General features: G+C 41.8%; 1 protein-coding gene across 3 annotated transcripts in view; it reads right to left on the bottom strand.

The window, feature by feature from the left end:
- The window catches only part of waca (WW domain containing adaptor with coiled-coil a), a 41,827-nt gene extending 26,680 nt beyond the window's left edge, over window positions 1–15,147 (bottom strand). For 2 of the 3 annotated variants that reach the window (XM_072451202.1, XM_072451203.1), the window contains exons 1-3: window positions 14,871–15,147; window positions 14,650–14,680; window positions 13,414–13,606 (exon numbers count right to left, since the gene is read on the bottom strand). In XM_072451202.1, coding sequence (XP_072307303.1) covers window positions 13,414–13,606; window positions 14,650–14,680; window positions 14,871–14,911 — 265 coding nt within the window. In that variant the 5' untranslated portion in view covers window positions 14,912–15,147. The remainder of the gene's footprint in view (window positions 1–13,413; window positions 13,607–14,649; window positions 14,681–14,870) is intronic. The other variant, XM_072451204.1, reaches the window with a different exon arrangement.
- Between the last annotated feature and the right edge of the window lie 281 nt (window positions 15,148–15,428).

The following is a 15,428-nucleotide window of genomic DNA, read 5'->3' as shown; positions in this document are numbered from 1 at the left end:
CAACCTTTGTTTATCCTACACTCTTCTTATTCTACACATCTTTGTATAGAATAGAAAGAGTGTAGGATAAACAAAGGTAGTGGTATTTGATTATTATTGTCCAACCCTATAAGGTGGGCGATGGTGACATATACAAAATATACAAGACTCTCACAAAATCGGAACGGACCATGGAACAACTCAGTGGTGCAATATCTTCACGTAACTAAAAATGGAAAAAAAGAAAACTGTTTAGGGGTGAAGCATCTATGAAATTAATGCACACTGAAATACATGCAAGTGATTCAGGCCAAATAAAATAAATAGTGTTTCCGGTATCAACAAGCCTCGAAATAACGGGCCGAACACGGTCAATGACCGGCGCAAAAATCAGTTTTGACCGACTCCAAAATTATTGCTCCGGACACGATGACCGACGCAAATTTTTCGCCATAATATATATTTTTAATAGGCAAAAACAGCGCGGTGAACATGCCCAAAGCGATTCCTACGCACAAACTCGGGCGCGCTATACTACAGACCACGATTATTGCTGTAGTTATACAGCGGAGGAAGAAAGCGCATGTGCGCGGGCATTTCCATCACTTAAGTTTCGTTTTGACAGACATGCCACTTCGCAGTCTTCTCACTTCTCATTGGCCGAGCGGTGTCCGTGATCTAATTCCGATGAAAGCGGGCATCTGATTGGCCGCTGCGTTCGGTTGCGTTCGGTTGTACTCGGAAATGCCCGGTCTAATTTTGCGCCACAAGTGATATCGAGGTTGGTGGGCGTCAATCTCCTCAGTTCGCAATTCAGTCTTTTTAAAGTTGTTTGCAACAAAAGCTGTAATTTTGCACATTAGGGACAATGTCAATGTGGAAGTATCCAAGGGCCCCGCCCCCTTTGGAGTTGTTAGCATCGGGGCAATGTATATATGTTAGTAGTTTATTTTGTAGGTTGTGATTTTATATATTCCACAAGATCTCCTTGTGTCAAATGCTGTAAACAGTATTTATTTTGTATCTAAGAAACATTATTATATTAAATTAAACAGTATTAAAGATCATGATCTCTGGTTTATAGGAATTCAGTATTTGTGCTCTTCATATCAAATAACAGATAAAAGTACTTTAAATTGTTTTACATGCTAATAACCAGGTTTAAAACAACACATTTATCTTGTTCTTATGACACCACGATGCCGCGCGCGCTTTTGGGCCCCTGAAATTGCTGGGGGGCCCCTAACTTTTTCAGGTAGGGGGCCCCCCTGGCCCCTAACTTTGAAAATCCATTTCTCAGCCTGTAAATGATAACGAGACATGTTAATAAAAGTTCATTTTTCATTAATTACGTTATTCTGTTTTCCTTTCCTTGTGACCGATTCAGAATTAGCCATGACAGGTACCAAATGATCGGTACCTGTCATGTTGACAGGGACGTAAAAATAATTATTTCAAGGCTTGTAACAATATATTTTTTAAATATTTTAAAATCTCGCACAGGTTTTGCAGACAGTTTTCTTTTCTCAGAAGTGAGCGCTTCGCATTGAAGTGGCCTTACTGGTAGGCAGATTTTGACTAAAATAGTTCTCTACATATATACTAGTCCAACCACAGGAAAAGAGCCATTAATCTGCGCGGCGCGGACCGTTGCCCTCCGCGCGTGTTTGATGAGCTGTAGATCCACTCGTCCCAAAAAGTTTTCCAAAGCACCATTGCTGGTAAGTGACCAGCCGTACTTAGGAATCTCGTTGACCAAATGGATCACTTGCTAACAGGCATTTCCAGCAGTGGTTGAAACTTTGAAAGTGGCAAATGAACCCATGCGAGGCTTTGTAGTGTCGGCGTCTCACTATTTTTCTTATTGTCACTACGTGATGTGAGCACTTTTTGACCTTCACGCAAAATATCTTCACCGCTGCTACCGGGGGTGCTGGGTCGGCACTAGATCATCCTCCTAACTGATTCTGCCTTCCGTGAGTTAGGAGTGTATGATCTAGTGCCGACCCAGCCGGTCTGCAAGCTGATCAAATATGAGCATCCGCGCAAACATGGATGCGCCCATAGGTAAAACAAATCAAAAGTGCAGCGATTTTCAGATCTTACGATCCCCACAGATGATTTTTTCCCCACAGCTTTTAGATTCTCTCACACAATTTGACATTCTCGAAACGTATGGCGAGTAAATATGCGATAAAATGTTTAAGGTCGGGTTTTTGGAAATTCAGGTCGGTTGGGTTACCGAAATACACAATTTTGGTTTAAGTGGCTGGGCAATTTTGCATATAAAATATTTTTTCTTTCCATAATATCAATTTTTCTCATCTACTAGAATAGAAAATATATATATAAAAATGTTTAGACAATTTTCTATAGTTTTCAATATTTGAGTTAACAACATTGTCCCTTTGGTTAGAATTAGGGCTGCAAAGATTATTCGAGTTAATCGAATTATTCGATTACAAAAAAGCTTCGATTATTATTTTATTGATTCGATGCTTCGTTTAATTTACATATTTTATTAAAAAACACGTGAATCTGTGGCGCGCGGATCTGTGACAAGTTAATTAGCCCTTTATATATTTTCTTTATATATTCTTTATGTTCAAACTGAACACTTGGACTGGTGAAGTGAAATGTTCCTGTTTTGGGGACAAACTTATGTGAAATTAAGAATAAAATGTGTTTTTTTTAGGCAGAAACTCAAATTTGTTATTTGTTTATTACAATGACCTATAACGTTTATTTAAAAAACGATTTAATATGCTTTTAAATGGTTTACGGATTGTACAAAAAAATTAACCGATTCATCGATTAATCGAAGAAAAAAATCGATAGATTAATCGATTACTAAAATAATCGATGGCTGCAGAAAAATAGAATGTTATTTTTTGTCATAGACTGTAAATAGAAAAGACTTAAAGGTCCCATAACATGCAAAATCGACTTTTCAGAGCTTTTAACCTGCTTACATTGCTATTTGTGCTTCATATATGTACCCAGAGTGTTTTTTTGATTGATTCCCGCAGTTTTTAGCTATATTACAGACCATCTCCTTTCAACGAATCTCCAAACTGACGGGGGGTGTTCACAGGACCGCGTCATAATCACAGGCATGCGTCATCATTCCCCCTCCCCCCATACATACACACACACACACACACACACACACACACACACACACACACACACACACACACACACACACACACACACACACACACACACACACACACACACACACACACACACACACACACACACACACACACACACACACACACACACACACACACACACACACACACACACACACACACACACACACACACACACACACACACACACACACACACACACACACACACACACACACACACACACACACACACACACACACACACACACACACACACACACACACACACACACACACACACACACACACACACACACACACACACATATATGACTGGTGTTTATTCTGCGCTCGCTGTAGAATAAACACCAGATTTATTTAGGCTCAAAGTAATGTTGATCTGAAGTTCCATCGTGTCTCACTCATTCGCGAGGCAGGAGCGGCGCTGCGCGGAGCAGACAGCTGTGGGGCAAACACTACGTCACAGGTGGGCGGGGCACACACGCGCTCTCTGAGACTACGTCACGGGTTGGGCGGGGGAGCCAGATCGCTCTTCGCTCTTCTTTTGTCCCGTACACTGAGGGAGCTATATTATGATAGATCAATGCGCTTAGACACGCGGAACCGTGCTGTTCTCGGGGGACGAGCCACACGCGGCTGCAGGTGAGCGGTAGGTGCGTTTTATGATTGATACGTGGCAGGACTAATTGGCAGTCCACGCCATGAGGAAATAAATACTCAAATTTGGGCCAAAAAAAACGTCCATTCAACCTTTAAACCAGGGGTGTCGGACTAATTTTGTGTCACGGGCCGAAAAGAACAGACAAAATAAAACAATGAAAAATATAATGGCCTTGTATATAATGGCATTATATAGTTATATGTGGAGGCTGTTGTACAAATCTGAGGCAGTATTGACAGTCTAGAGAAAGACTTTGAATCCATCTTCATGCATCAGCAGCAGGAACAGGAATATGGACTTATGTGATTTCTGATATGAAGTGTTGATATCACAGACATGTTGGCTGTTGCTGCTCAAACTCAATATGAGCTCACCATTTTTATAGTTTAAGCTTAGTGAGAATAAACTTCATGTATTGAATCAAATGAATGCATTATTACTGTATTCACACAGTGTCACATGGCATCTTTGACACCCCTGGCCTAAACAAAGTATAAAAGCAGATCAAGAAGGCTGTATTCAGGGGTGTCAAACATCCGGCCGGATCTGGCCCGCCAAACGTTTTAATCCGGCCCGCCGAACATTTTGAATTCATATTTAGAAAGAATTTTGTTTTGTTTTGTTCATAGAACCGTAGTTACTTCCGTAACCGTTGTTAGCGCTAAAACTACACGTCCCACAATGCCGCTGGTGGCCGCCCCTCCCCCGCGCGGCTCTTCACTGCCCTGTGTACTGTGGAGGGAGAAGTGCTGAGAGAAGTAAGACACGCGTTTGCGCACTTTACAGCACTTACGCACCTCAGACCAGAGGTCTGAGCAAGGACAGAGACGTGTGGCTTTATGAAACATGTGGACGAAAGAAAGACTGTTTTGTGGATTTTAGAGCCGTGCTAAAAGTGGAGCCAACAACAAGAAAACTAACTTCTGTGATGATGCTCTGTGAGGAAAACATCCTCTACAAACCTGGACAGATCAGGAGCCACAGGTAAAAACACAGGTCAGAGTGTAATAAAGAATGAACATGACTATGTCCACACCAATGTGACATGACCTCATTTGAGTCACTACATGAATCAGTTGTCACAAAGATCAACTTAAACTATGAAAATAGTGAGCTTGTATTGAGTTTGTGCAGAAACATGTCTGTGGTATGAACATTTCACATCAGAAATGAGCAGTCTTTCACCTGCTGCACATATACATTATATACTGTATATATATATATATATATATATATATATATACTGTATATATATATATATATATATATATATATATATATATATATATATATATATATATATATATATATATATATATATATATATATATATAGTTTAATGCAGTAATGTTTGGGCTATAGAGCGTTCCTGAATATAAACGGCACCAACTAAATTAATAAAGAAAATTGTATATATAGAAATTGTACATATATCTGTCAATAAGCCAAAGGAGCCCAGGTTGTAACATTAGACAGGAAAAGGTAGCAGCGTAAAGTACGCAAATAACAGTCACCATTTAGAAAATATTGGTCTAATATCGGTTATCGGCCAAAGCTTTCCCCATAACGTCGACATCGGACCAACATTTCCATACCGTGCACCACTAATCTAAACATAGATTCTGCATTCTCAACACATACACTGAAAATATTTATGACTATAGACTATGGTACATAGACAGTAACTTAACAGGCCATAAGCAAGACCAAACCTGCCTCTGTCTCTACATAATTTAATGACAGACCCAATGTTTGTCTTCTAGAAAAGGATATAATAATAGAGCAGGAGGTACGGATTAACGGTCCTCCACATGCAGCAAAAAAAAATAAAAAGACTAATACAAAGCTCATGTGAAGGCATTTGTGGATAATATACTTTCCAGGAGTGACTCATTCAGAATTTTGCACACACGTGCTGTGAAAGCAGAGGGGACAAAGCAACAGGACCAGCATAGGTCAAGACAAGTGGTCAGAAATGATATAGGAGCACTGCGGAGCGGGCAGGAGCACAACTGAAAGGTTTAGAGGAGACGTACAAGCCTCAGTGCTGCTGCTGTGAGTGTAAAGCCTCGTCCACACAGCCGCGGCCGAAGCATCCAGTTTACATTCAAAGGCTATAGTAAACGCGCGTCGAGCGCGTAGTGCGTTTCCCGCGGTGCGATTGGTGCGTTTTCATACGCTCTCGACGCTTTGAGCGCGCGTATGAGGCAACCGAGGCGGCCAAAGCGGCTGGCGCGACGTGTTCAGCTCGCTGCAGCAGATGCGCCGCAGCAGCCAATCAGAGATGACGTCCTACGCACGACCCGGAAAAAGACCCAAAACAAGCCCATCGCCTCCGCTTTTGGACTTTGTAAAGTTAATAAACCAAAGCCATTTACACCACGAGAAAAGCAACAAAGTACAACTCCTCCACTGCGCATGTGCGCAGGACGACTCGGACGCACGTCCGCTGCCGAGTGTATTTAGTCCGGCGCGTCGAGAACGCGCATCTGGTGCGTTTGTCTTTCTAATGTACACGCGCTCAAATTCTGCGTCGGGCGCAGCGGTTTGTACGAAGCTTTAGGCACTTAACCTTTTCACCCCTGCCCTGTCCACAGCTGAAATGTTTTCACTCACACAGATGTGACTGACTGATATTTTTTGTAGCACAAAATAAAAAATTCATTGCATATGCATCCGTTTTACTAGCAGTATAGCATCATTTTTGATGGGAAAATTAAAAAAAAAGTCCCCTGGTTTCTGGGTACCAATTGTCTAAAGATTTATCAAACAGCGTTACATAAGTGTGTAAGGCTGTTTGAAGTGGCTAAAAATGCAATTTTTTTTTTTGTTTAACAAAATTACATAAGGGTTCCTACATGAAAAGAAAATTGTTTTTTTGTAAAATTCCTTTATCTTAACCTTGATTTCATCAAAATGGGTGGGATTGTGATGAAACTTGCATGTCTAAAATAGTGTCAAGAACACACATTCAGGCCCAAAGATAGGGTTAAGCAATTTATACTGTATTTCAATACTTTGGAGTAAGACCTAAATGCTTCATACCAAAGGCTTGTCATGGCATTTTAAAAGGAAAAAGTAGCTCATCTACAATTGTGTCTGACTCTCTACAATGTCACAAAAAATACTGAACCATGAACTGAATATTGTGATAATATCGTACCGTGCATACCGTTTGAGCCCTGTAGTCAATATATCAATATTGTGATGGACTTCTTGGTATCGATACAAAGATGTGTATAATACAAAAACAAAGCAGTGTTCTCGCTGAGGGCTTTTGGCATGGCCATGCGGCCGCCATGCTGAAAAGATACCGCCAGGTATTAAGATAACCGTGCACGCGTGCCCGCATGGCCGAACGAGCGGTGAGAGCGATACGCCCCTCCTAAGTGGCGGAGTGTGATCATATAGGCTTTCCATATCGATGGCGCGAGCGAATTTTTTTTTTAAGTACTTTTTGCTAGCGCCTACGACGGTGTCCCACAGCCATTCTCAAACCTCAGCCCAGCGAGAACACTACAAAGTAATTATAATTTGCACACTTCACCTACAGACTTCTGCATCAAAGCTGAATCTGAAGAGCTTTTTCAGTGGCCTCCTCCACCTTGGACCAAACGCGATGTCCACGGACCGTCAGACGCTGATTGGGTAAAAGTGTAATGTTTCTCGTGAGCAACTCCAGCGTGCTGCAGGAGACCGAACACCGCTGTATCCTCCTTAACAAGCTACACCCCAACAGAATTTTATTTTAGAGTCTGTAGCTATTTCTAATCAAGTAGTAAAACTAACGCACCTAGCATGAACAGTTTCCTGTCCAGAGTAAAGCGACTCGCTTTGAGGCGACATGTTCAAAATGATCAAAGCTAGGTCTGTCACAAAAAAATTGACAGACAATTTATTGCCTTTGAAAATATATCCATCCATCCATTTTCTACCGCTTGTTCCCTATCGATAAACGATATTATTGAGTACAGCGTTTTATATTTAATATTAAAGCTGAGTTCACACCACTGCGTCCAGATTCGCGCCAGGCGCTTGAGTTGGACGTCTGTACATTTGAAGGCAGGCGCATCCCGGGCGTCAAAAAAATAAACTCACCAGCAGACGCGTGTCCGAGGCGTCCAGCGTACATGCGCAGAGGAGGAGTTGTGTTTCCCCGTGTTGCTGTTCTCTTGGTGCTAAGCAGGCTTTTAGATAGATGCCCGTCTTCCCGTATTTTGGACGAGGTATTTTAAAATGTGGACGGGCATTTTCGAGGGCAGGGACGGCCAACCATGTGTGTGCCGCCACACGGCGCACACATGGTAAACGAGCGCACGGCGTAGCGTCAGACGGCGTTAAAAGCACCGCTTATTTAGTAAAAGCGTCCGAAAATACGGTGTGATACGCCGCTCCTAAGTGGCACACGGTACATGGTGTATAAAGAAGATTTGGGACATGAGACGCGATGTGTGACTAGAGTTACAGTACTCTGGAACCGGAAGTCCCAACAACATGTGTGCAAAGCATTCTGGGAACAGTAGTCTTCTGCTACACGCGAAACTTTGTCAAAACGTAAACAACATTTTCAGTCAGGCACAACGCAGACACCTACCGGTAACCCCAAGAATCTTGTCCCAAGATGGCTACTGCCAAGAGACATAAGATAAGATAAGATATTCCTTTATTGTCCCACATGGGGACATTTCATATTGGACCATTGGATCTGTTATATTATCACAAGAAATGTGCTTACGGGCTAAATTATCAGTCAACTGTGGTCAGAGGCCGGAAAGCAGGAAGGCCGGAATCATCACTGAACTGCCGCGTAGATCCGAGATGCGGGATCACATGACCAAAGAGATTTTAGCACGGAGCACTATCGGCGCTTTGGCTGCTTTTACCATTATGCACCTCAGCAGACATTAAACCGGAAAACGGGACGTAAACAATCAGGGCTGTCCCAGGTAAATCGGGACGTCTGGTCATAGCTATGCGGGATGTAGTTCAGCTGCATTTGAAGGATTTGATGAAGAGGAATGAACTGAAAAAGTGAGTGTATTGTGTTGTATTTTATGTGTTGCAACTGAACGAGGCTGGGAGTTGTTGTGAATACGCTAACGTGTCTTTTAGCGGTAGCAGAGTGTGTTCTGTGTTTGTATTTTACGTGTTTACAAGTGATCTTGACTGAGAATTGATTTGGATATGCTAACGTGTCTGTTAGCGATAGCAGAGTGTGTTTTGATGTTGAACAATGTTGATCTGAATGAGTTGAGCGCGTTTAATAAAGCTCAACTGACTCTGACTTATCCGTCTGTTTTGTTTATCTTTTGCACTTTATGTATGGACCAGTACACATGGTACACAGATAGCTGATGGTGCACTTAATAATCCGGTGCGCCTTTTCGTGCGCAAAATACGGTACTTTTTCGGACAAAATTATTTGGACGGGGTGTTTTCAAATCTAAAAGCCTGGTGCTGAGGCAGAAGAGGAAAGTGGCTTTGGTGTATTTACTTTTATTTTGGTGAACAAAAACTGAGGCGATGGCCTCCGGGGCTCGTCTGGGACCCCAGATAACTTCAGAGGTGTGCAGAGTTGAGTAAATATCCTGAGGATTGAGGAAAGGTTTGTTTTGGGCCTTCTTCCGGGTCGTGCGTAGGCACGTCACTAGAGCGTAATCTGATTGGCTGCTGCGTCACGTCTGCCGTAAAAAAGTTCAGCTTTATCCAACTTTTCTGCGTCGCCCGCTCTGGCCGCATGTCCAAAGCTCAAACGCCCCAGACACGCCACGTCTGATGCTCAAAACGCAGGATTTGGGTGCAAAAACGCTTGATGCCGAAGACGCGTCCACATAGACTTTTAATGTAAACTGGAAGCTTTGACGAAGCGGTCTGAACGGGCCTTAACAGAATAGCAAGGATTTAAAAGAGCGTTAATAAACTGTTGAATCAGGTACAGGTTGAAAACTCAAGTCTGGAACTTCACAGGGTTCCGTTTATACTATAAAAACATAATTTTTACATCTGCTTAATCCATCTTAAAATGAACTGAAATACTATTATTTTTTTAATGTTCATTTGAAGTAGAATATAAAGCTGACATGGGTTGTGTGAAGGAGGAAAAGCTGCAGTGACATGGCTGAGGCAGCTGTGGCTCCGCCACTGTGACTTTGCTCCATGAACTTTTGCACACATTTATCAATGCTCAAAAAGTCATTGTACATGTTCTTATCTATCGAACGATAAGTCTAAACAATAATCATTGTGACAGACATAATCAGAGCATTGTACTTCTGGTTTAGATGCAAACCAAAATTGGGTTATTATTGTTTTTGAAATGGCGTGCAGTAGTGCAGACAAATTCTTTTAATGAACCGGATGCCGGCGATAAAATACACAGAAGTACTGTGTTTACGCGTCAAACTGGATCATTAGCAATGTTTTGTGGACTGGGTGTCATTGGACTGGGGAGGAAAATACAAATGGAAAAGCATATGGATGATGTTTTTGGTTATGATAACCCAGAGCATTTGAGTAACAGGAGGAGCGCAAAACAACCGGGTCATGTCTCTGTCACCCAGGGTTCAATGAGAAGAAAATCCGGGCCTTAATCGGGCAATTGATCCTGTAGTGTGTAGCAGTTGTTACAGGGTTTTGGTGTCTGTCGAGCAGGGCCCTTTTAGAGTCGTAAATAATTGTGCCGCCCACTTGTAATGGAAATGCTTTCAGGACCGAGTGGGGCCGAGTCAGGTACATGCCCACAAGGGATGTCATGACATCCGATTTTCACAATTATTGTGAGGGGAAATATTTTAAAGTTAATCACGATTATCTTTTATATTGTATTTATGTTTTTTTATGTTTAAACTTGGAAATATTCCTGTGAGAGGAAAATGTGTTTACTATAACAATTAACCTAACTACCATTTAATACAGCAGATTATTATACAGATGGCCACAAATGTAATTGTATTGGCACCTCTTTAAAGTATTAGTTGAAAACATTTTGTGTTTCCGGTAACCCGACTGAGCCGGATTTCAAAATAAAGAAAACCCGACCTTAAACATTTTATCGCATATTTACTGGCTGTACGTTTCGAGAATGTCAAATTGTGAGAGGGAATCCAAAAGCTGCGGAGAAAAATCACCTGTGAGGATCGAAAGATATGAAAATCTCCGCACTTTGGATAGGTTTCGTCCTACCTAAGCGTGCGGACCGGCTGGGTCGCCACTATATCATACACTCCTAACTCAAGGAAGTCAGATTCAGATAGGACTGTATGATCTAGTGCTTGTGCAGTGGCGACATGCACGCCCGGGGTAGCAGCGGTGAAGATATTTTGCGTGACGGTCGAAAAGTGCTCACATTACATAGTGACAATAAGAAAAATAGTGCAACGCCGACACTGGCAGCCTGTCACAGGTTCACTTTAAAAGTTCCGCACGGCGCGGAGGCAACGCTGCTCTGTTGTCGTCTGCTAATGGCTTAGTCTTGTGGTTGGACTAGTATAGATGTAGATGAGAACTATTTTATTCAATATCTGCATACCAATAACGCCACTTCAATGCAAAGCGCTCACTTCTGAGAAAAGATTTTTTTTTTGTTTTGGCCTAAGCTCCACGGTAACGCTAAGCGGTGGGGCTCGAGAATTTGTGAAGAATAAAAACAGTGTTAACACGTAAGATTACGCTCTGGCACTACCTGTCTCCTCGTTCTCTCCCTCTCTTCTTCGAGCTTGTGTGTAATGTGGCTCTTTCAGCTCGTGCTGTGCGGCTGCTTTGAGCTTCAGCACAGTCATCGGTGTGGTCCCTCGCTCTGCCCCATGTAAACCCATGAAGCATTATCATAAAACAACTGTACTCGCCGACTGTAGCTCACGCAGTTGACTCGCTCTAGTGTGGATCTCTGTGTGTAACGGGCCGGCTATTCAGCGCAGCTATCCACAGTCATGTGTACACCAGACAATCACAGATTGGGCTTGTTGACGCGCAGGGCTCTGTCCAATATGCACACAAATTCACACCACTGACTAGCTAGAGACCTATCTGCGGTATGCATAGGGTCCAAAAACTCCACATATAAAACACCATGGCCATAAATATTCAGGGAAATTGGAAAAACGGTTCATCTCTATATCCATAATGTGTGCAAACCTAAATAGAGTAAGGTCAGGGTAGGGACAAATCGAAAAGGGGCAAGGGTTTCACTTCTATCACTGCTGTGTGTGCAGTGTTGCGGATTTTGAGTCCAGAAATAGCCATGCAACGTTGCAGAGCATTTGTGTATGGTCAGCACTAGATCATACACGGCTAACTCACGGAAGTCAGAATTCGGAAGTTACAGAATCCAATATGGCCAAATCACATCGAGGTACATTTACTGTCTCGCAGCAGAGAATCTTCAGATTTGTTGGCCCAGCAGTTAAAATCACGGCATGGGGCGCTTGAGTTCGACTCAAGCGCCCCATGCGCTATATGTTAGTAGTTTATTTTGTAGGACGTGATTTCATATATTCCACAAGATCTCCTTGTGTCAAATGCTGTAAACAGTATTTATTTTATATATAAGAAACATTATTATATTGAATTAAACAGTATTGAAAGATCATGATCTCTGGTTTATATGATTCAGTATTTGTGCTCTTCATATCAAATAACAGATAAAAGTACTTTAAATTGTTTTAAATGCTAATAACCAGGTTTAAAACAACACATTTATCCGCGCGCGCTTGTGGGCCCCTGAAAAGTTAGGGGCCCCCCATGCCCCTAACTTTGAAAATCTATTTCTCAGCCTGTAGATTAAGTTTTTTTTTCCTTTGTCTCCTAACTACTTAGGGTTATTTAGTTTATGGTCAAACACTATCTTTGAGCAGATTATACTATGAAGTGGAACAAACGGTAATGCAATGAAAAAAAAAGCATTTTTGAGAGAGAAAATGACCTGAGCTGTATCAGCGGGACCGGTCTCGGTCACCGCCATGTTGGATTCAGATTCAGTGACTTTCGCCCCGATTCCGTATATTAACTAGAGGAAACTGTTTATTGTCTGTTATGAATGTTTTGTAATAAAGAATTTTGACAATGAAAAAAACCTAGAGGAATTCTGACTTCCGTGAGTTAGCCGTGTATGATCTAGTGCCGACTATTTGTGTATGACCCCGTTTGTGAATTCATGCAGCTATCAATCAAAATAAAGCTGTTGAGTAAGCAAATGTGGCAGAACAATATTGACATATTCATAAGCTCTTGTAAGTCAAGTTTGTTCCATATGTCCCCTCTGAAGACAAATTGCCAGTATTTATGCAGAAAAGGCTGTATTGGAACTTTCATTCTAAAATCCCAACAAATTTCTTCTCCATTTACAACAGATGCTCGCGGTGTGCACCAAAAGAATGAAAAAGAATAAAGTCTGGCTGTAACGTAATACTTGGATACCAACTGCCATAAAACACCAAAGAAGAAGAATGCCATAAAACACCAAAGAAGAAGAATATACAGTACACGCCAAACTTAAAACTGAGTATGCAGACAAATTCTGTCACGTTTGTGGTTTCAAAACCCAAACTAACATTCTCGATAACAGTAAACGTTGATTGTAAGCAAGTTATTAACCATGAGAATGACATCGTCTCACCTCCATCCCTGTCCCTTGCCCGGTGTGTGTGGACAGCCTTCCCTCTGCTGTGACCGGTGCTGTCACTATGTTTGTTGTCAGGGCTATCAGACCTCCGCAGCACTTTGCATGGAGGAGTGACATCCGAGTCGCTGCGCATCTTATCATGGCGGTGGTCTCCTCCTGGATGACTCTTGGATGAGTATTTAAGGGTCTATATAGGCAGAAAGACTGTTTGAATTCCTCATTCTCATCTACAGAAGGGCTAACCACTGACAACTATTTTGCCGATTGATTATTCTAGGTCATTCTTTTGATTAATTGATTTGTAGTTTCGAATGTGACACGCCAGTGAATATGAAATATTTACAGAATTTGACAAAGATGTAGCAGAAGTTAAGCGGCTTGAGGACATCCTGGTGGAATACATTACAGACGAAAGAGTGTTTTCCTCAAAAACACAAGTGTCACTCATTTCTTGTCATTATTATGTAATTACTGCTTAAGCGGAGACAAAACCCCTTTTTCAGCTCATGGCATGTTTAAGAGAATGTTATGACAGTTTCAAAATTAATTTACTAAATTTGTTGACGGTTATTTACATTATTGATTAGTTCCGATAAATCAATTAACTTGTTTCAGACCTAATCTATAGCTAAAGTGGTTGCAAGGCAATGTTAACAATTGCTTAGTCAAACGATGTACACAAAGCCTATAGGACATTTTGCTCTTGTCGTTGTAAACTCCATTTTTTTCTGGACATTCATAATAATCTTGTATTAGGTTTTAATATAGCAAATAAACAAGCTAGAAGCAAGACAGTTGTATAACGGGATAATATAACGCTGGTTACCTCTAACTATGATAAATAAATATAATAAGAAACTGGGTAACTTCTGTAAAAATAGATTTTGTATTGGAATAGCAATTAGCTTTATTAATTGGAGAATTGAGGCCCTAATAGGGTAAGCTAGCAAAAGCTAATGCTAAATGGTAGCTGCAATAAAAGTCGTCACTACTTTTTCAAGCCGATTCAATTCGACGACTTTAAACGGTCACGATGAACTTTTAACCAGAATCGTTCATTTTCAAGAACATTGTGACATCTCGGACACCAATTTCTCTCCATAAGCACGTAGCTGTGACTTTATTTTGCGCACTGCCTGGGGCCTTCTGCGCTCTGGAAGCCACCACCACAGTGTCCATTTTAATCTGATTTGGTGCTAGCAAGCTAACTACTGAGGCTAATGCACAAACCTGATAGGGCTGAGAATCTCTTCGGTCGCACCTGCAAAACAAGAAAGAAAACGGCTGTTAAACGGGCTTGAACGCCATCGTTTGCTTTTAACAGATGCTGCTGCAACATCTGTACATGCAAGTTTCCACACACTTATTTTGTTTTGGATAAAAATGGCGGATTGTCAAAGCGTAGCTACGGGGAAAGGAAACGATCGGTGGAAGTAAAGAGAGGTGTTTACCCATCGCCGAGTCTCGGTTGTTTCCTCGCATACATTACCATCAATGCCGTGTAAGTGTGATTGGAGTGGGATGTGAAAGACTGGGAGGGAGACTGTGTTTTTTTTCTTGTTGGTAGCAGCCTGACATTCGGTAAGGGTTTACGTGTAGCTTGTGGGTATCTCGATGCTAACGGCTTGGCTGTTGGAAGTGCGCCCTCACTCAGTCCATCCCCGCTCCGACACTCGCACAGCCGCGTCTCTGAGCCGCGGAGAAAACCCGAGCCCCGACCGCTGCGGGACGGGATGCCAGGTCTGACAGGGGGGTTTGTGCCACAGAAAAGTTTGGAAAGAAATACGTTCCAAACAAACGAACACAAAACAAGGAACACTTCCAGAGAGCAAGATCTAAAAAAATAATAATAAGTAAATACACAGTAACAGTAACACAAACGGCACTGAATAACAAAATATAAATACAATTACGCCATTTCCTACATACAAGAGACCCATTTAGTCCAAAGTCGATCAAATCTATCTGTTACTATGTCAACAGAATGTAATTTCAATTGAATTTTTTTG

Source organism: Eucyclogobius newberryi, unplaced genomic scaffold, assembly GCF_026437365.1.
Source record: "Eucyclogobius newberryi isolate DKJ021-1_F unplaced genomic scaffold, fEucNew1.0.hap1 SCAF_18, whole genome shotgun sequence".
Classification (NCBI taxonomy): Eukaryota; Metazoa; Chordata; class Actinopteri; order Gobiiformes; family Gobiidae; genus Eucyclogobius; species Eucyclogobius newberryi.
Note: the sequence above shows the minus strand (reverse complement) of the source record. Positions and strands in the feature narration are given on the sequence as shown.